Source organism: Diabrotica virgifera, chromosome 8, assembly GCF_917563875.1.
Source record: "Diabrotica virgifera virgifera chromosome 8, PGI_DIABVI_V3a".
NCBI lineage: Eukaryota > Metazoa > Arthropoda > Insecta > Coleoptera > Chrysomelidae > Diabrotica > Diabrotica virgifera.
This window is the reverse complement of record NC_065450.1, coordinates 140,265,098-140,287,482: the sequence shown is the minus strand read 5'-3', so window position 1 is coordinate 140,287,482 and position 22,385 is coordinate 140,265,098. Positions and strand designations below refer to the sequence as shown.

Sequence of the window (22,385 nt, the reverse complement as noted above, 5' to 3'; positions counted from 1 at the left end):
AAAAGATTGGTCATAAATTATACCACAGATTCTGGGGTCACAAATAGGTTGATTGAACCTCACTTACAATACAATAGTGCCCACAAAAAAAGTTACAGCCCTTTGAAGTTACAAAATGAAAATCTATTTTTTTTTTCATATATCGAAAACTCTCAGAGATTTTTTATTGAAAATGGACACGTGGCATTTTTATGGCAGCAACGTCTTAATAAAAAATTTAAGTAAAATTTGTGCACCCCATAAAAATTTTATGGGGGTTTTGTTCCCTTAAACCCCCCCAAACTTTTGTGTACGTTCCAATTAAATTATTATTGTGGCACCATTAGTTAAACACATTATTTTTAAAACTTTTTTGTCTCTTAGTACTTTTTCGATAAGCCAGTGTTTATCGCTAGATTTTGAATATTTGTCGAATCCACCACATATTTGTATATGGTTAAGTACGATTATAGAGACCTGTTAATATTCTGAAAATTTATTTATAATTTACATTTTTAGGTATATTTTGAAAAAGAAGCTAGTATCCCGAAATAACCAAAGTACGTGCCTCCTAGCGGCGGGATACGGGCAACAATACATTGGCTTATAGGGCAGTCCTTACAGTAGGGATCCTGGCCTATACAGAAAAATGCAGGCGGGTGTGGGGTAATACTGCACTTTGGTTGCATTGGTGGTGTATTGGCTAAACGTGCAGGGCAGGGTATGGTGCTGATAGAAAAGGCATTCAGGCATCAAATATCCAAAAATCTTTTCAGGCCATAATAATGAAAAGACCTTCTCCAAACGCAATAAAAACTTATACTGAAATGATGGCATCTCCTGAGGTAAAATGTTCCGGAAGTAAAATGAGCCTCCGTTCGGATCTCCGGGTGAGGACTATCTCAGGGGGAACACCATTACAGGTTAGAAAAATCAGGATAGGGTCTTGGAATCTTGGTAGTCTTACAGGTAAGAGTCTGGAGTTAGTGGATGCGCTCAAACGAAGAAGAGTCCAAATTGCTTGTATTCAAGAAACTAGGTGGAAAGGACAAAGGGCGAAAGAACTAGGTGAAGGATACAAATTGTGGTATGTAGGGAGTAGTAACACTAGAAATGGAGTTGGTATAATTGCTGATAGTGAAATGAAAGATAACGTAGTAGAAGTTGTAAGAACGAGTGATAGAATGATTTCAGTGAAATTTGTAATTGATAAAGAGGTATTGAATGTTGTGTGTTTGTATGCTCCCCAAACAGGTCTGGGTGAGAATGAAAGAAGAGCTTTCTATGATCAATTAGGAGACGTACTGAGTGATATTCCAGCAGAAGAGAAGGTTATAATAGGAGGTGATTTCAATGCACATGTGGGCCAAACCAAGACAGGATATGAAACAATACATGGGGGATTAGGCTTTGGAACTAGAAATGAAGCTGGAGATGACATGCTTGAATTAGCAACAGCATTGGATATGGTGATTGTTAACACATTCTTTAAAAAGAGAGAAACTCAACTTATTACCTACAAAAGTGGACAACATCAATCCCAAATAGACTACTTCATGATAAGGAAAGAAGACATACGTGAATGCAAGGACTGCAAGGTAATAGTGAGTGAGACAGTAAGCCAACAACATAAACTGCTTGTTCTGGACATCGAAGTAAAAAGCGAAACTAAACAAAAATATCGGAGAGGACCACAAAAAATCAAGTGGTGGCTGCTGAAAGATGAGAAAGAAGGTCTATTCAGGAGAAGAATAGTAGAAAAAATATGTTGGAACATGAAAGGAAGCCCTAATACAATTTGGAGAAAAATGGCCAGTAGTATTAGAGAGACTGCTATTGAAATACTTGGGAAAACGTCAGGAAAAAAGTTCGAGGATAAAGAGACTTGGTGGTGGTCAAACGAAGTACAAGGAAAAATAAAAGAGAAGAGAAAATTATATAAAAAGTGGCAAGAAACCAGATCCGACACAGATCTTCAAAACTATATGGTGGCGAAAAAGGAAGCGAAAGTAGCAGTAGCAAAAGCCAAAGCAGAAGCGTATTCAAACCTATACGATCAACTTGATACCAGGGAAGGCGAAACGAAGATATATAAAATAGCCAAACAGAGAGCAAAGAAAGCAAAAGATTTTAATCAGATTAGATGTATCCGAGATGAAAATAATAAAATACTAGTTCACGAAAGGGAAGTCAAAAAGAGATGGAGAAAGTACTTTGACAGCTTATTAAATGAAGAATTTGACAGACAGCCTGTAGAGTCAACGGAGACAGTAGCAGCAATGGTCACCAAAATAACCAACGAGGAAGTGGCTCAAGCGCTTCAAAAAATAAAGAAAGGAAAAGCGGTAGGACCAGATGATATTCCTGGGGAAGTATGGAGAGCATTGGGAGAGACAGGAACAAGATGGCTAGCAGGTCTATTTAATAGAATTATGGAAGTCGGACAAATGCCAGACGAATGGAGAAGCAGTATACTGGTACCTGTTTACAAAAACAAGGGAGATATACAACAATGTACAAACTACAGGGCTATAAAATTGCTTAGCCACACCATGAAAATATGGGAAAGAGTAATTGACAGACGGATACGTGAAGAGACCGAAATATCCGAGAATCAATTTGGCTTTATGCAGGGTAGATCAACAACAGATGCAATTTTCATTATAAGGCAGTTGATGGAAAAATACAGGAGTAAAGAAACAAGCGCTCATATGGTATTCATTGATCTTGAGAAAGCATATGATAGAGTTCCTCGAGAGATTCTGTGGTGGGCACTCAATACGAAAGGAGTCCCTGGTGAATATGTAAAGATTGTGAGGGATATGTATGAGGGAGTTACGACTAGTGTTAGGACAGGTGTGGGAGAGACTGATAAATTTCATGTGAAAGTAGGATTGCACCAAGGCTCGGTGCTTAGTCCGTATTTATTCTCATTAGTTTTGGACCAGATAACAGCGAAACTACAGGGTAACATTCCATGGTGCTTAATGTATGCTGATGATGTCGTGTTAGTAGGAAATAGTGAAAGAGACTTAGAACAAAAACTGGAACAGTGGAGACATGCTCTGGAGGAAAAAGGTTTAAAACTTAGTAGGACAAAAACAGAGTATTTGGAATGTTCATTTAAAGATGGAGCTACTACAAATAAAATGGTATCTTTGGATGGTGAAATGATTGTGAAAAGCAATAGTTTTAAGTACCTAGGATCGGTATTACAGAGTAATGGAGAAATAGATGGAGATGCATGCAGTAGAATTAGGGCTGGATGGATGAAGTGGAAAGAAGCGAGTGGTGTGTTGTGTGACAGAAAAATTCCAATGAAGCTGAAGGGAAAATTCTATAAAACAGCCATAAGACCGGCTATGATGTACGGAACTGAATGTTGGGCAGTGAAAAAGAAAGAGGAACAACGAATGCATGTGGCGGAAATGAGAATGCTTAGATGGATGAGTGGAGTGACAAAGAAGGATAAAATTAGAAATGAGTATATTAGAGGAAGTCTAGGTGTGGCACCAATTGATGCCAAAATGAGAGAGCATAGGTTAAGATGGTTTGGTCATGTTCAACGTCGAGACGTTAATCACCCAATACGAAGAATAGCTGAAGTGCAGATTCCTGGAAGGAGTAGGAGAGGAAGACCAAAGAAGACCTGGGGGGAGGCGATAAGGCAGGACATGTTGGTAAAGGGGATTAACATTGATATGACCCAAGACAGAATTGGGTGGAGAAATGCAATTAGGGAAGCCGACCCCGCATAGGGATAAGGCAAAGAGAATGATGATTTGAAAAAGAAGCTACATCTCGATAAAAGGTGACTTATGAAAACAAGACTAAGAAGCAAAAGTTTTAAAAACACTGTGTTTAACTAATGGTACCACCATAATGGTTTAATTGGAACGTACACAAACATTTGGGGGGTTTAAAGGAACAAAACCCCCATAAAATTTTTACGTAAATATATTGAAAAAGAAGCCGCATCTCAATAAAAACTGGCTTATCGAAAAAATACTAAGAAGCAAAAAAGTTTTACAAACGTTGTGTTTAACTAATGGTACCACAATATTGAATTAATTGGAACGTACACAAAAGTTTGGGGGGGTTTAAGGGAACAAAATCCCCATAAATTTTTTACGGGGTAAACAAATTTCACTATGATTTTGTTTTAAGATGTTCCTGCCATAAGAATAATACATATCCATTTTCAATAAAAAATCTCTAATAGTTTTCGATATATTGAAAAAAATCGATTTTCATTTTGTAACTTCAAAGGGCTGTAACATTTTTTATGAGCACATTTGTACTAAGGTAAGTTAGGTTCAATTGAACTATTTTTGACCCCAGAATGTGTGGTATAATTTATGACCAATCTTTTCGGGACACCCTGTATAATAGGATTAGTTAATAATTAATATACCTGTTGGGTTAAATTTTAAGCCCACTAGCACTCATTACGGGTATTCCTATGGCCGTTTCCGTAAATAGCTACCCTTGGCTAATTTTATTACCTTAACGGTAGAATTAGCGGTACTGGCTCATTTCGTTGTCGGTACGACAAACGCAAAGAATATATAGAGACCCTAACAAAATAGTATTGTTAGAAATTTTCGGCATAAAGGCAATTTTAAACTACGAGTATTCGCATCATAAAACTATTCCCGTTTTTATAACGTTTGGAAATAAAGTAATAAAAGTTCTGTACCGATATCGTGTAAAAAAACCTTTTACCAGCCTACTAACATTCTGTTAGGTATGACATCCTATTCAAAGCGGCATGGTATTGCAATGTTTTATGGTCACTTTCCGTTTTAGTTATATTTCAAAGGAATCACTTTCCCTTCTGAAAACAACCGTTAGGTCTCTTGACTTCATTTTTCGATATCTGTATGATGTACCGTTACTTTACCTAAAAACCAAAATAGGTCGGATCTTTTTGAAGAGTTGCAATTTTGTTGAGAGGGCACATACTCCCACTTTTTTAGAAGAAAAGCATCGCAAAGATTGCGAATGAGAAAAAGGGACTTGGCGACTGAAGAGCTTGAACTACAGACGTGTGTCTCTAGAGTACCGTATATCTTATCTACAATATACCTTATCTACAATATATCTTTTCTGAGTGATATTCACTCTCTTATCGTATCTGTAATTGGATCTAACATCCGATTAGATTCAAATTACCAAATAACTTCAGTGCTTGCTTACTAGTTAAAGTAAATACAGAATCAGTGCAAATTAAGAGGCAGAGTAACTGTAAGTGTCTTAATTATACTACTTACAACTATTTCCAAAAATAGAGCAATCTATGGGCTATCTACCTCAAAAATATCTTCATCTGTGGTTAAGGCTAACCTCCGATGTAATCTCATCAGCGATTTCATCAATATAATTTTTTATTCATTACATAAAAACTTTTCATTATCAAAACTAAGTACAAACATTCAGTAATTCATTAATAGCTGTGCGATTGGCTTTTTGTTTATAAAACCAAGTGCGGGGTGGATTTTGATCTTTGAACTGTAAGCGTTTGTTAACTTTGTATGCTTCGCATTTAATTTTATCTTATCTTTGTACTTTATTTTTTCTATCAATCACTAAACTATTAGAAGAGTTTACAGAGTGGGGCCTAGAAGTGAATATGGAAAAAACTGAATACATGAGTATCGGAGGAGACCAACATAGCCTCCGAGTAGAGGAAAATCAAGAAATAAAATTATGTGAAGACTAAAAATACCTGGGAGTAAAGATCACTCAAGACGGAAAATTAGATGCAGCTATTAAGGAAAGAAATATACAGGGGAGGAAAGGCATATCCTTACTGAACAGCGTACTGTGGGATAAAAATATTTCTAAGGAGAATAAAAAAAGAATATATAACACTATAATAAAAAGCATCACAGCATATGGATGCGAAGTTTGGCCCCTAAAAGACAGAACAGAGAAAATGCTTAGAGCAACAGAAATTGACTTCTGGTGCCGTTCAGCGGGAATATCTAGACGCGACAGAATAACAAACGAGAGAGTCCTAGATATCATGGGGGATACACATACTATTGTTGACGACATCAGGACGAAACAACTCAACTGGTACGGACACGTAAGGAGAATGCCGGAGAATAGAATACCAAGACAAATCCTCGAATGGCAACCAAGAGGAAGGCGCAGACCAGGAAGACCTAGAAGAAGTTGGAGAGAAGGAGTTGATAGAGAAATCAGGGACAGAGAACTCGAGGACGATCTATGGAATGACAGAACGAGATGGAGATTGGAAATCGGAAGACGTCGAAGAACGTTGTAAACCGATATTATATATATACTAAATTTCCATATCAGTTATCTCGAGATAAGCCCTAAAACAGTAAAGAGAGATTTTTCATGATAGATGCTTGATTATTTTTTTTATTCACAACCAGGCTCTCTGTACTGTGTTTTTAATTGTGCATGTTTTTGTTATAATATGATACTTGTATGTATTCTATTATAATAATTGTTTATTTCTAACTGTACACCACAACACATTAATTGTTGGTGCAGTTTTGATTGGTGTATTTTGTTTTCTCTTTATTTTTTGTGTTTTTTGGGACTCACCCTTCTGGTGAACCATTTGTTTAATATATTGTTTTTTATTTATTTCACTAGTTTTATTTATCTACTCATAATAAATTCCCTGAAAAGAAATTACCGCTAAATATTTACTAATTAACTGTCTATATCCTTTCTTGTATTTGGTCTCAGAACCTCATTATCTTTCCTTACCACCTGTTTTCGTTTCTAAGGTTTCTTAATTTTCCCCTTGCAACCCAAAAAAGTTAAGTGGCGCCCTTTATCTGTACTCTTATCTTCGGTAACTTTACCTATCTATCTTTTTATCTGTTTCTCTCTCTTCTCTAATCTACCTTCCTTTGTCTTATCTTTACCTATTTCTTCTATTGACTCCCTTCCACGTTCCAAAAGCTAGTTTCGAACACACGACTCGCTTTCCACCTACCATCTGGCTGCCGTCGCAGTGTCTTCATTGGTGACCTTTCTAGCACCATCCAAAAAAAAAGGTTTCCGAGGTTACAACATAAGATATGCAGATGACACCGTGATTATGGCAAGCTCTACTGAACAACTACAATTACTACTTAAACAAAGGAAACAGTTTTTGTGAAGAATAAAAATGAATATAAAAAAGACCAAATAAGTACATGATACAATCTAAGAAAACAAACATTCAAACAAGCATACTACATTTGGGAAAGGTATCGATAGAAAGGGTTGATAAATACAAATACTTAGGAACCTGGATTTCAGAGAAAAATTATCAAACAACAGAAAGAAGAACCAGGATAGAAATAGCAAGAAATGCGTTTCTAACATAATGAAAACAATTCTCTGCAAAAAAGACCTTAGGTCAGAATTGAGAGTAAGAGCTTTGAGATGCTACGTGTTCTCGATACTGCAATATGGACTTTAAAGCTGGACATTGAAGCAATAACACATAAATAAGCTGCAGTCATTTGAAATGTGGTGTTACAGAAGGATCCTTAGAATAGTATGGACACAGAAGAAAACGAACACGGAAGTATTGCGAGAAATGGGCAAAGACTACGAAGTTATAAACACAATATAAATAGGAAAGTTACACTATCTGGGACACGTAAAGAGGGGACAGCGATATGAAATGCAAAAACTGATCATACAGGGAAAGATAAGAGGAAGAAGGAGTATAGGAAGAAGGAGAGTGTCATGGTTAAAGAATTTAAGGGACTGGTTTAAATGCAGTTCTGTAGAACTCTTCAGAGCAGTGTCATTCTAAAGATAGTGATGATGATGTCCAACCTCCGATTGGGAGACGGCATTTAAAGAAGAAGATAAAGACTTATTAAAGAAAGACCTTTTCTTTTTCTTCTTCTTCTTTTTGTATAGACATCACTCTGTCTGTTTTTTCAATGTGCCTCTAGTAAGTTGTCTTTCCATCGTTTTCGTGGTCTTCCCACTGATCGTCTTCCTATTGGGGAGCCGTCTCTCGCCGTCCTGACTACCCTATTTGTTGTCATTCGGCTTATGTGGTCATTCCATTCTATTCTTTTGTTTCTTATATTTATTTTGCTCAGCAGGCCATGTAGGCCCTGGGCGTGAAAAACACAATTACATTTTTTTTAACTATACATATCTAAAATATACAATATTAATTTGTCTATTTAAAAAATACATCATATAAATATATACATATATATAGCTCTCATTTTACAATTCTTGGCACATTCTTCTGTTACAATTTCTCTTGCGCTCTTCTTACCACTCCTCTCCATTCTTTTCGGTCTAATACCTTGTTTCTCCAGTTATCTATTTTTAATTCTCGTAAATCTGCTTGGACGCTGTCAAACCATCTTTTACGGGGTCTTCCTTTCCTTTTTTTCCCTACTGGTTTCCTGTTCAATATCATCCTGGTAATTCTATGGTTTTCCAATCTTTGCACATGTCCCAGCCATCTTATTCTATGCGCCTTTATTATTGCGGTGATTTTTGGTTCCGTATACAGCTCTTCCAACTCTTTATTTGTCCTTCTTCTTTATCCCATTTGTGTATTTATGCCGCTGTAAATTGATCGGAGAATTTTCCTCTCCCATCTTTCTAATCTTTCTTCATCTGCCTTTCTTAAAACCCATAATTCAGCTCCATATACAACCGTAGCTCTAATCACTGTCTTGTAAATTCTTTCTTTTGTTTTTCTTGAAACAAACTTCGACCTCATTAAGGATCTCAGCATTCCGTATTTCTGGTTGCCTTTTGTAATTCTGGATTCTATTTCTTTATCTTCATGTCCATTTTCCTTTACTTTCACACCAAGGTAAGTAAACTCTTCCACTCTATCAAAACTGTATATGTAATATTTCTCCCCTTGTATTTTTATAAACTCTTCATTGTCTTGCTGTGTATTTAGTTTTCTTTTTATTTATCTTTAGACCAAACCTATTTGCTTCTTTTTCTATCTTTTTCACAATTCTTTTCAATTTTTTCTTTGATTTTGCTAATATTGTTAGATCATCCGCAAAAGCAATACATTGATGTTCGTTTTTAAATATGGTTTCTTCCATTTTTATGCTGCAATTCCTCATTATTACTTCAAGAACAAGATTGAACAACGTGGTTGACATCGGGTCACCCTGCCTGAGTCCTTGTTTGATTTCGAAGTCCTCTGAGATGTCTTTCCACACTACTTCGCTTTTCGTTTTTGCCAACGTCATTTCAATCAAGCTAATCAATTTTTTGGGGATTTGTAGTTGTTTCAGAGCACGGTACATTTCTTTTCTATTTATACGATCATATGCCTGTTTGAAATCTACGAACAGCGCATACAGGGTCGTTTTGTACTCATAGCAATTTGCTTGTAATTCTTTTAGCGTGAAAATCTGGTCTGTTACCGAAGGGTGGGATCGAAAGCCTGCCTGGTACTCTCCCACAGTATCCTCCATGTATTCGTTCAGTCTTCCACGTATGCATTGTGCTATTATCTTATACCCTGTCTCTAGGAGTGCTATTCCCCTATAATTTTCACATGTTTGTTTATCTCCTTTTTTATGTATGGGGCAGATTCTAGCCAGCATCGTCATTTGGCATTTTTTCCTCTTCCCATATCTTTTTCACCAGCCAATATAGTTGCTCGTACAGTTGTTCTCCTCCTGCCTTTAACATTTCAGCTGTTATTTCTGTCGCTCCTGGACTTTTGTTGTTTTTAAGTTGGCTGATTATATTCATTACCTCTTGTTTTGTTGGCGTTCTTACTATCGTATCGTTTTCTTCCATGTTCTGTGTTATATCCATCTCGTCCTCCTCAACATTATTTAATAGCTCTTCGAAATAATTTTTCCATCTTTCTAGCACCTGCGCTGTTTCACTTATTAGTAATCCTTCTTCATTCTTAATATAGATGCTTCGGCTCTGATATCCTTTGTCCATTCTTTTAACCTCTTGGTAAAATGACCTTATTTCTTTAGTTTGAAATTTTTCTTCAATTTCCTTTAGCTTATCTTCTTTGGATATTCTCTTCTTTCTCCTACATTGTCTTTTCATTTCCCTTCTTGCGTCCCTATACATATTTCTGTTATTCTCATTTTCTTTTAATAGCATTATTTGTCTAGCTCTCCTAACTGCTTCAGCTGCTTTTTCACATTCTTCATCATACCAGTCATTTACTTTTCCTTTTCTCACTGTACTGTTTAGAACTGCCTCATTTGCCTTCATTACTGATGCTTTTACTTTCTCCCATTTTTCTTCGATTTCCATTTCTTGTGAGCATGTTGCCAGTTCTATTTCTATTTTCTCTTTATATTTATCTTTTACTTCTTCACTTTTCAATAGGGTCGAATTGTATTTTCTCTTACCTTCCGTTCTTTTCCTTTTTCCCTTCCCGGTCGCACCCCAGTTTCTCATGCATGTCACTCTTACTAGGTAATGGTCTGAATTACATTCTGCTCCTCTCATGCTTTTTATTTTTGATATAAAATTCATGTCCATTTTTTCTATTACTACATGATCTATTTGGTTAATTGTTTTTCCGTCGGGCGACTTCCATGTCCCTTTGTGAATTTCCTTCCAGCGGAGTTGTTTACTTCTTATTACCATATTTCTCTCCATTGCAAAACATGCTCGGTGCCCGTTATTATTTGTTATATCATGTTTGCTATGTTTCCCTACTATGTTCTCATATATATTTTCTTTTCCAATCTTTGAGTTGAAATCACCCATTATTATTTTCATATCGTATTTCGGTGTTTTTTCGTATTCCTCCTCTAGTTGCTCATAGAACATGTCTTTCTCATCTTCATCCGCATCCTCTATGGGAGCATGCACATTTATAATACTTATATTTCTTCTTTCCCCTTTCAATCTTAAAGAACACAGTCTGTCAGATATAGGCTTAAAAGCTATTACCCTTGATTTCAAGTTTTCCTGTAGTATGAAACCTGTTCCTCTGGTTCTGTCTTTTCCACCACTTTTAAAAAAGGTTGTGCCCTCTACATCCACTATTTCAGTTCCTAATTGTTTGGTTTCTTGTACTGCAAGCAAGTCCAATTTATATTTCTTGACTTCTCTTACTAGTTCTTTCAGATTGCCTGCACCATACGTCCCTCTCACATTCCAAGTTCCAAAATTTATTTTTCGTATATCTTTCTCATTTGCCTTAATCGTTGCCTCGGTCGTTTTACTGTTACATACCGTTTTTAGTTTTTTGAACTTTGCTACACCTCAAAGCGGTTCACCTTGGCGTTCCACTTCCAGACTTCGTCGTTTACTGTCAGTTTCTGGAAACCAATTTTTACATTCTTTCCTTCTTCTTTCTCTTTCTTTGCTCGTTTTCTTATGCTTCCTTGTATTTCCCTTTCTATTTTATTCATATCCTCATTAATGTATATCTTTTCCTGGCCAACCTTTTGTAATTTGTTTTTATTTACCATTATCTTTTCTTTATCAGTTGCGTTCTTCAGTTCCACCAGACAGGTTTTATTTCCTAACTTTGTTGCCCCCTTAATATTTATTTCCACCTGCAGTGTTTTAGCGCAGAAATCCTCTATCATTTTCTTTAATATATTCTGATCGTATGTATTTATGTCCATTCCTTGTATGATTACATTGTTTCTTCTCTTTTCTTTTTCCATTCTATCCATCCTCTCCTCCATTTTGTCCATTTTTTGCTTCATATCATTATTTTCCTTTTTTATATGATCATTTTCTTCCCTTAGTTCCTTAATCTCCTGTCTATACTGCTTCTGTTCCTCTTTCATTTCCTGAATGTCAGTGGTTAGTTTTGCTAAGATTTCTAATACTCGATCCATTTTATCTTCCTCCAGTTTTTCTCCCCCTTCGCCCCTCCGCCTTTTGTTTTGATTGGTCTCCGTATCATATTCATTGTCACTACCCATTTTTTTTCCTCGTGCTAAAGCTTCAGGACAGAAGGTTGCAATTCTATAGGTCTTGTAGTACTTGTAGCCCCGCGCAAGTGACTATTGACCAGTCGACCCGGCGGATCTCCAGTCACTATCAGGACTACAATTACCACTTTATTTCTACTTTCTTTCTATTTCGATTTCCTAATTGGATATACTTTATTTGAAAACCGGCAACGTCGCAATTTATTTTGTCGTGACCCGTCTTCACCTATCGCTGTTATCAGCTGTCCCTAATTAGTTTAATTACTTAGGTATATTTACATTAGTTTTTCACTGTTGGCGTTTATGTATTGTTCACGTTTTCGTGGTCTTCCCACTGATCGTCTTCCTATTGGGGAGCCGTCTCTCGCCGTCCTGACTACCGTATTTGTTGTCATTCGGCTTATGTGGTCATTCCATTCTATTCTTCTGTTTCTTACCAAGTTATTAATGTTATCCACCTTGCATCTCCGTCGTATACCTATCTGTACTTCTAGCTCTGTCCCATAGAGTCTTACCATCGATTTTTCGAAGGGTTTTCATATCCGCTGTTTCGAGCAATCGTTTTGTCCTCTCTGTGTCGGGTCGTGTTTCTGCCGCCTATGTCATTATTGGTCTGATGACTATTTTATAAATTCTGCCTTTCATTTCTTTTCCGATATTTTTATTTCTCCATATTGTGTCATTCAGCGGCTCTGTTTGCTCTATTCACTTGATCTTCCACTTCTGTTTCGAGCCTTCCGTAGCTAGATAGTGTGATGTCTAGGTATTTAAACTCCATCACTTGTTCTATTATCAGACCTTCTAGCTCCAATTTACATCTTATTGGATCTGCTGTTATAACCATGCATTTTGTCTTTTTTTGGGAAATTAACATGTTAAATTTTCTGGCGGTTATGTTAAATTGGTGCAGCATACGTTGTAAATCATCTTCACTTTGAGAGATTAGTATTTCATCGTCTGCATAGCAAATTATTTTAAGTTGTTTTTCTCCCATTTGGTATCCTCTTTTGGTTCTTATTTTTTTATTATTTCTTCCATGATCAGGTTGAACAATAAAGGACTCAAGGAATCCCCCTGTCTTATCCCATTGCCGGCTTCAATTGGATCAGTTAGTTCATCTTCCACTTTTACTTTTATTGTGTTGTTCTGGTAGATGCTTTCGATCGTTTTAATTATTCCTAGAGGTACCTCTCTCGAGTATAACAAATGGATAATGTCCTTTAATGTAACCCTGGCAAATGCTTTCTTAAGGTCCACGAAACATAAATATGCCGGTTTGTTGTATTCCAACGATTTCTCTTGAACTTGCCTCATTACAAATATAGCGTCAGTGCATGCCCTTCCCGACCAAAAACCTTGTTGTTCTTCTGCTAATGATATAATTTCATTCAATTTGTTTGTTATCACTTTGGTTGTTAATTTTAATGTTGTGTTTAATAAGTTAATTCCTCTGTAATTCTCCAGGTCCGATTTGTCTCCTTTTTTGAAGAGAGGTATTAGGATGCTTGATCTCCATTCTTGTGGTATTCTGTTTTGTTTTATTATTTTTTGTATTAGTTTTAATAGTTGTTTAGTTAGATCTTGTCCTCCGTACTTTAGGAGTTCGTTCGATATTCTGTCCTCTCCTGGAGATTTTCCATTTTTTAATTTTCTTAGTGCTTCCTTTACCTCCCCTTCCTCGATGTTTATTTCTTCGTTTGTCGTAACTTCAGGTATTGGCGGTTCATTATCGTCGCCTTTAGCAAATAGAGATCGGAAGTAGTCTGCCCATGTTTCCTTCTGAATGTGTTTCGCTTTTATTAATTCGTTCCTCTCCTTTCTTTGCCCTCTGATCATTCTCCATACTTCTTTTTGTGTTCCATAGAAGTCGTGTTCCATCTGTTTTGAGAAACTCTGCCAGTGCTCCCTTTTTATTTGTCTCACTAAAGTATTCGTTTCGTTTCTGATTCGTTTTTAGTGGTTCTATGCCTGTTGTGTTTGTTTTGTTCTGTATTGTAAAAAGGCTTTCTTCTTTTCTTCACATTTTATCTTCACTTCCTCTCTAAACCACGGGGTTTTCTTTAATATGTGAGTATTCGTTACTTTTCTCTCTCCAAGTGATTCTGTTGCAGCGTTGATTATGTTATCTTGGAGTTTTCGCCAGCTTTCATCGATGTTATCGTTTTCTAATATTCCATTCTCAGCAATCTTCTCTGATATTCTTTTCCTGTATAAGTATTCTGTGGATTCCGTATTTACTCCTTCGACTTTGATTTTTGTTTGTGTTGGTGCTGCCCTCTTGGGTGTGAAGTATTTCGTAATGATAAAGAAATGCCAAATATTGTTATTTACACATTTAGTAATTATACTGTTATTAGTTGTCGTTATGTTTATAATACGGGGACCACAGAAATTGTCGCGAGGGGGCCCCGCAATCTTCAGCTACTCCAGGGGCGGCCCGTCAGGGTAGGCAAGGTAGGCGCCGCCTAACCTCTTCAAATGTACAATAATAAATTATTTATTAATATAAATTACTTATTTCAAAACTGTAATTTATAAATTTTGATACAATACCTAAGTATCTAAAAATCTAAAATAAAACAAGGCTACTTTTTAATTCATCTCTGAAGTTGTAATAATTATTGTACGCTCCCCGTAGCGTAGCATTACTACGACGACGGCTTTACCCTAGGGCAGGCTCTCTAAAAAGTAGCCGAACTGGCCGAACAGAATTCGCATTTGTCTCACTCTTTACGCTAAGCACAGCGGCTGTATTGTCGCTTGCCTGGCCGTGTATTTTCGGGCTATAGGTAGGCTAGATTTTTGTGAGCCTTTGACATTGGTTGTGCCGAGCTGCATCTCGGAACTGCCAATTTCAAGGATCTTGACTACCAAATCTGAAAAAGACGAAAAGTTCGAATTTTGTCATGAAATTTGGTATGTGGGGTTAGAATAATATTTCTAACAATTTTTCCAAATAACTTTTTGCGATATCTCTTAACGCGAAACAAAATATTGAAAACTCGTCTTATTTGTGAATTCGCAGTAGGCCGCGTTTAAAATTTAAATTTCAGTTGACTATCTTAAAAAGTGTAAACCATCAAAATGAATGACTGCAAAATTTCAAATCTGCATTTATTTTGATAGCCGAAATATAAGGGTGTCTTCATCTTAAATGCGACACACTGTATACAGGGTGTTTGGTAAAGAATGGGCTACAGCTTAACACTAGATTCCTGAGGTTAAAATATGTCGATTTGAGCTACCTTACCTTAGTACGAAAGTTGATAATAACCGAAATACAGGGTGTCAAAGTTAAAAATTTTATTTTATTTATTCTTGAATATTTCCTAACAGACATGGGATAATAACACAAAATTTGGTAAGCGGGGATTTTTTGAGACGAGAAATCTAAATTAGCCACCAAAAATGATGTATTATCCAGAGGGCGCCACATACGCCTTTCAGCGCTCATTTAATAGGTTCAATTTTTTTATTACCCACTCTACATACTTTCTAAATAAAAAATTTTATTCTGTTAATATCTTTACTTAAAAAAGGTATACTACATTCATCTCGCTAAACTCAACGAAACGCATTTTAAATCTGCGAAGCAACATAATTTTTTGCGTATCATTGTAGTTACAGTTACACCCGAAAAATAACTTAAAATCATAAAAATTTACAAAAATGTATCTCAAATTTCTTCAAATGGAATTTTCGATGCAATGACATAAATATGAGAACTGGCACAATTATTATGGTTTCAAGTTTATTTTTCGGGTCTAACTACAATTATATGCAAAAATTATGTTGTATCGCAGACTTAAAATGCGTTTATCTCGAAAACAGTTGAGCTTAGCTAGATGAATGTAGTATACCTTTTTAAAGTAAAAATATTAAGAGGATAAAAATGTTGATTCAAAAACTACTTGGAGTGGGAGATAAAAAAATTGAACGTATTAAATGAGCGCTGAAAGACGTATGTAGCGCCCTCTGGGTAATAGATCATTTTTGGTGGCGAATTTAGATTTCTCGTCCCAAGAAACCCCCGCTTAAGAAATTTTGTGTTATTATCCCATGTCTGTCAGGAAATATTCAAGAATAAATAAAATAAATTTAACTTTGACACCCTGTATTTCGTATTATCAACTTTGGTACTAAGGTAAGTTAGCTTAAATCGACCAATTTTAAGCTCAGGAATGTAAGGTTAAGCTATGGCCCATTCTTTATCAAACACCCTGTACCTATATAGGTAGTTACATATTATTATACACTATATGTGTCGCCTACCCGGATACTGAGGTCACGAGCCGCCACTGAGCTACTCCACTGGAAAGGGTCTTAAGGTCTTAAAGTATTCTACTAAAGCGATTACTAGGACTATACTATACATGCTTTTATAATTTATTTTCTTTATTTTAGAATATTTAGAGGATGTAGCAGCTTCTTTTCGAGCCAGCAGCCAAACGTGTATCAATGCATTACAGCAGAGTTTCGACCAAGTTCAAGTTCTTTTGCAGACTGTAGCCGGCCAAAAAAACCTTAACCAACTATTCCATTTGTGTGAGGATATATCACTGAGCGTTAATAATCCTTTGGATATGTCCAACTTCTTCAGGAAATTAATTATGGTTTTTGCTGACATGATTCAGTACAATAAAAAGTTATGGGGTTTACAGAACATTACAACAGTAGATTGGTTGTGTGGTATTCTATTAGATCAATCTAATAATGAGCCTGCAATCAACCGTTTAGCAAATGCTTTTAATGTTAATCAAAATGGGAATTGTTTCAGTTACAAATATGATATAGAAATTTCTGAATTTACGAATACTGCTTGGGGTAGCCTTAGAAGTTTTGGAGGTAATAAAAGTATTATTTGTTAGATACGGTATACCCGAAGTACTAAATAATTGTTATTGACGTTATCCCCAGTAAAGAGTTTTGAGTAACTTGTTAATTCTCAGTACTCTTTTTTTTATCATTATCAATGGCGTTACAACTATTCGTGTCTTTGCCGCATTAACTATTGACTTCCATGTTTGTCGGTCCTGTGCCACTATTTCCCATGTCTCACTCCCACTTTCTCCAGATCTTCGTTGACTGCATCGTTCCACCTTTTTCTAGACCGTCCTACAGACCTTCTCCCATCTGGCCTTTCCCGAAACACATTGTTTATAAGGCGACTGTCGATACTACGTATCGCATGCCCTGCCCATCTGGGTCTATTGGCCTTTATATATCGGACTATATTTTTCTTTCTGAAGAGAAATTCTAACTCATGATTGAGATCTGTTAAATACCTGCCATTATTTCCATTTCAACTTTTCATTCTATTTTTTTGTCATTGGTGATTGTTTCTCCTAGATATTTTTAACCACTTCGAAGTTATGATCGTTTACACACTGACCGGCACGAAAAACGGGCACCCCACAAAAGGGTCATTTTTAATGTCTCGAATTTCCTAAACCTGTTATCCGATTTAAGTGATTTTTTTAATATGTTATAGCCTTATTCTTTAACAATATTGCTGCAATAATATTTTTACTAGACCGAAAGTAGTAGAGAGTGCCCTTTATTACTAGACATGAATATATTTTCCTGAAGCCGTCAGTTATTTATTACTTCTATGTACTTCATCAAATTGGTTTACAACACATTTTCCATTAACTATTATTCTCGGGACTTTGTCAGATGTGCTATATGATAAGTGCAGTTGATCAACCTCATTTATAGAGTTCGTGGAATTAATAACCTTGTGACCTCTGTGATTGTGATCAATGATCCCAGATATAAGTATCAGCTCACACAGTGGCGTAGCTGACAGGCCCGCAGGGCCCCTCAAGGCGGGGGGCCCCTTAAAGCCATCAAGCTTAATACTTCTACTTTCCTTAAATTGGGGACCAAAACATATTTTCTTAATAAGCATCTAAATAGGGAATTTGGAAGAAAGTAATGAAGCTGGTAATTGACGTAACTCTTACTCTTTCCGTGTGCAAGGTGCAATTTAGCGTTTCGTGGGCATGTTGGTAGTTTAGATGAAAGTGAATCCCAAAAAGGGAATTTTTGTCGGTAGATCATTTACTACAGCTAAATATTATGATCCTGTTTTAGCTAAATTAATCGATAAAAACAATAACTTAAACAAATTAGTTGAGCCATGAAATACAAAACGTAGTTATAAATTTGCTGGCTCAAGAAACTGAAAACAAATTTATTAATTTAATTAAAAAAATTTGTTTTTATTCAGTAATTATTGATACCACTCAAGATATTTCAAAACACGATCAGCTTAGTTTTATTTTCCGGTATGTAAAAATAAATTGCAATGAAAATAATTTACCTTCCAAAGCAGAAGTTGTTGAAAGTTTTTTCGGATTTATTTGCATATTAAACCAAAGTGCAGAAGGTCCTGTAAATGATTTTAAAATTTATACAATCAAAGCACCTTTCCGTACACAAATGCAGAGGAAAGGGGTATGATGGGGCAAGCGTTATGAGTGGTGTATATTCAGTCGTACAAAGGCGCATAACTGACATTGAAAAAACAGTTTCCTATCTTCATGTGCATCTTATAATCTGAACGTAGTGTTGAATGATGCCGTTGCTGTTGTACAGGAGTTGGTTTTTTTACGACATAATTAAGAGATTATATGTTTTTTTTAGTGCAAGTATTAATAGATGGGATGTACTACATATTATGTAGTATTATCACTTTCGATTCATCGCGTTTGCCAACCTTAAAAATGTTATGTGAAACCCGGTGGTCATCCAGACATGATGCTGTTATTGCTTTAGTCGAGCTTTCCGACAAGTAATGAAATCTTTACCGAAAATTTCATTGCTATCAAAAAAAAATATGAAAAATTAGAAGCTAATGCATTATTAGAGCATATGAATAATTTTGAATTTGCCGTTAACGTTAACATTCAATCAAAAATACTTAACTTTATTTAACTAACATCAAAACTTCTGCAATCTGAAACGGCAAAGTTTACGGTTTTTCAACTTTTTGAAAAAACTCGTGATAATCTTCGAGAAATGAGAAATTCGTTATCCGAAAGCAGAAGCAGCAGGAATAGCAGAATAGTGGAGATTAAACCAGAATTTAAAAATAAACGGAAAAAACGTATAAAAAATTTACGATGAGCTCAGCTATGACGAAAAAATAACTTGCAGAAAAAAAATTTGGAAGTTAATGTTTTCAATGTTTTAGATATAATATTGCAACAACTTACTAATAGGTTTAGGTTTGTCGGATTAAGAGTCATGAAGGTATAATAGGTTTTCATGTCTATTCCCAAAAAATCTATTAACACGAACAGATGAAGACTTTTAAAGAAAGGCCAAATATTGTCATTTACACATATTTTAGTAAATGTTTATAATACGGAGCATACAAAAATTTTCGGGAAGGGGAGCCCAATCTTCAGCTACGCCACTGAGTTCACATCCTCAAACCGGTCAATCGTGGTTATTGATGGATGATTGTTATGTACCTAGTCTATTTACTATCACGATCTTTCTCTTTGAGAAGTTTAACTTCAGACCAAACATTTGACTTTTGTTTTCAGCCAGTCGTATGAGATCAATTAACTCTTCCAACTCAGATAGACCAGGCATATTACATATAGTGCAAAGTTTCTATGAAACGTTATATAAAAGTCAAGTTATTCCAGAGCTTATCGAACAACCAATACAAAAGGTACGGAATGTAGGATTGGAGGTACAGATATATCAAGGGAGGAAATTCAACATGCCCTCAAAGATATGAAAAATAATAGAGCTCCAGGAGAAGATGGTGTAGTCATCGAGACAATTAAACTAGGAGGTCCACTTTTGATGTCACGAATCCAAACACTTTTTAGTCTATGTCTGCATAATGAAAACATTCCAAATAAATAGAAGAATTCGGTTATAATCCTCCTTCATAAAACAGGAAATAAATTAGATCTTGACAACTATAGGCCAATTAGCTTGCTAAACCACCTATACAAGCTCTTTACTCGAATACTGGCAAACAGACTGGAAGCAAAACTCGATTTCTATCCGTTGGAAGAACAGGCAGGATATCGATCGGGACACGGAACAAACGACCATTTGCAATGCCTTAAAACTCTAGTTGAAAAGTCTATCGAATATAATAGACCAAATTGCTCTTACCATTGTTGACTTCCACAAAGCATTTCACACAGTGGAAAAGCACCTCTCTTAAAAGCACCATCAGAATGCAGAATAGACCACAGGTATGCGAATATTATTCAAAATATATACGAAAATGCGACAACTGTTAGCTTTCATTGCATCATAATCATCATCCAGCCCTTTGCATCCACTGCTGGACATAGGCCTCCCTCATTTTTGTCCATTGTGCTCTATTTTGAGCACTTTGCATCCAATTTCTTGATATTTTCTTGAGATCGTCAGTCCAACGAGCAGGTGGTCTTCCTCTACTTCTTTTGTCTAATCTCGGCTTCCACTTAAGTAATCTCTTCGTCCACCTCCCATCACTGATTCGGGCGACGTGTCCGGCCCAGTTCCATTTCAGGGTGGCAATTCGGGAAATTACATCGGTAACTCCTGTTCTTCGTCTTAAGTCTTCATTTCTAACTCGGTCACGAAGCGATATACTCAGCATTGACCTTTCAATTTTCCTCTGGGCTATTTGCAGCATTTTAGAAGTTGTAGCTGTCAATGTCAAAGTTTCGGCACCATAAGTCATCACAGACAACACACATTGGTCAAATTTGTAAAACACGTTTTAAAGAAATTGGTATACCGCTTTTAAAGATGTCTTTGAGTTGTCCATAGGCTGCCCATGCTAGGTTTATTCTTCTTCGTAGTTCGCATGTTTGGTTGTCTATTGTGATCTTTATTTCGTGTCCAAGGTATATGTATTTTTCCACTAGCTCTACTTCGTTGTCTCCAATATTGATATTTCCGCTAGGTACTGGGTCTAGGTTTGTCATGAATTTTGTTTTGGAGATGTTTATTTTAAGACCTACACTGGCACACATTAACTGAAGTTCATGTAGCACTGTACATATCTCCTTGAGGTTGTCAGAGAATAAAACTATGTCGTCTGCGAATTTCAAATTTGTTAATCTTCTACCATCAATATTCAGGCCTCGCTCTTCCCCGTTAAGTTTTTTACAAGCATATTCTAGTACTGCGGTAAACAGTTTAGGCGATAAGGTATCGCCCTGTCGGACTCCTCTGCCGATTGGGATATGGTCCGTGTTTTTATGTAGTTTCACCGACATAGTTGCGTTCTTCTAGTCATTGCATGACTAAGTAGAAATTGGCAGAGGAGTGCGACAGGGAGATACCTTGTCGCCAAAACTATTTATAACAGTCATGGAGTACCGATTTAAACGACTCGAGAGGGGTTCAAAGGGTATTAACATCGATGGAAAGATATATTAAATCACCTACGATATGCCGATGACCTTGTTCTCATAACAGACGACTTATGGGAAGCTAGAGATGCTACAACAACTACAGCAAGTAACACAGAGAGTCGTTTTAAAGATAAATTATGGAAAAACAAAAATGATGACCAATCTCGTCCCCAATGAGCTGATAGAAATCGAGAAATCGCCCATAGAACGTGTGGAAAAATATGTGTATTTGGGCCACGAAATAAGGTTAACGCGAGACAACCAAACATGCGAACTACCCAGAAGAATAAGTTTAGATTGGGCTGCATTCGGAAAAATGAGAGAAGTGTTTAAAATATGTACCAATCTATTTAAAAAGGAAAGCTTTTAACCAGTGCGTTTTACCAGTCCTCACATACGGATCAGAAACCTTAACTCTCACAAAAACATCAGTTGAAAAATTGAGAAGGATACAACGAAAGATGGAGAGATCAATGCTTGGAATATAGCGGCCAGCTGCAGCTTTTGAACTGAGTAGAGAGCTGTGAAAGAGTTTGCTATGGAACTCTAAGGACCTCATTGCCTTCTTTATGTATGAATAGAAAACAAAAAAGTTGTGACTGGCTAATTAACACCCAAGTCTATGCCATAAAAAAAATGCTTGGAATAAGCTTAAAAAATAGAGTAAGAAACGAGGAAGTTCGTAGGCGATCCAGAGTCGAAGATATTATCGATCGTATTACGGCAAAGGCAAAGACAAACGCAAAAATGGAGATGGGCGGGACATGTTGCAAGAATGAAAGACGACAGATGGACAAAAAATTGATTGAGTGGAGACCACAGGCAAACAAGCGAAGCCGAGGAAGACCCCCAACGCGGTGGACCGACGACCTCAACAGAATTGTGACCAATTGGATAGCAGAGGCGCAGAACGGAAGAAGATGGAAATATCTGGAGGAGGCCTATGTTCGACAATGGACAAATCAGGGCTGATTGATGATGGTGGGACATTGAATTCCCTAGATTTTTGTATTATTTGTCGAGTACCTAGTAGCTAAGCTAGTAGTAGTGGATTTTGTTTTACAAATAAAAAACATGTACCTAATCCCTGATAAACGTTCCATTGCAGATT

General features: G+C 36.4%; 1 protein-coding gene across 1 annotated transcript in view; it reads left to right on the top strand.

The window, feature by feature from the left end:
• LOC126890277 (putative serine protease K12H4.7) overlaps positions 1 to 22,385 on the top strand; it is a 103,394-nt gene that overhangs the window by 40,805 nt on the left and 40,204 nt on the right. The window contains exon 5 of the mRNA XM_050659134.1: positions 16,296 to 16,736. Coding sequence (XP_050515091.1) covers positions 16,296 to 16,736 — 441 coding nt within the window. The remainder of the gene's footprint in view (positions 1 to 16,295; positions 16,737 to 22,385) is intronic.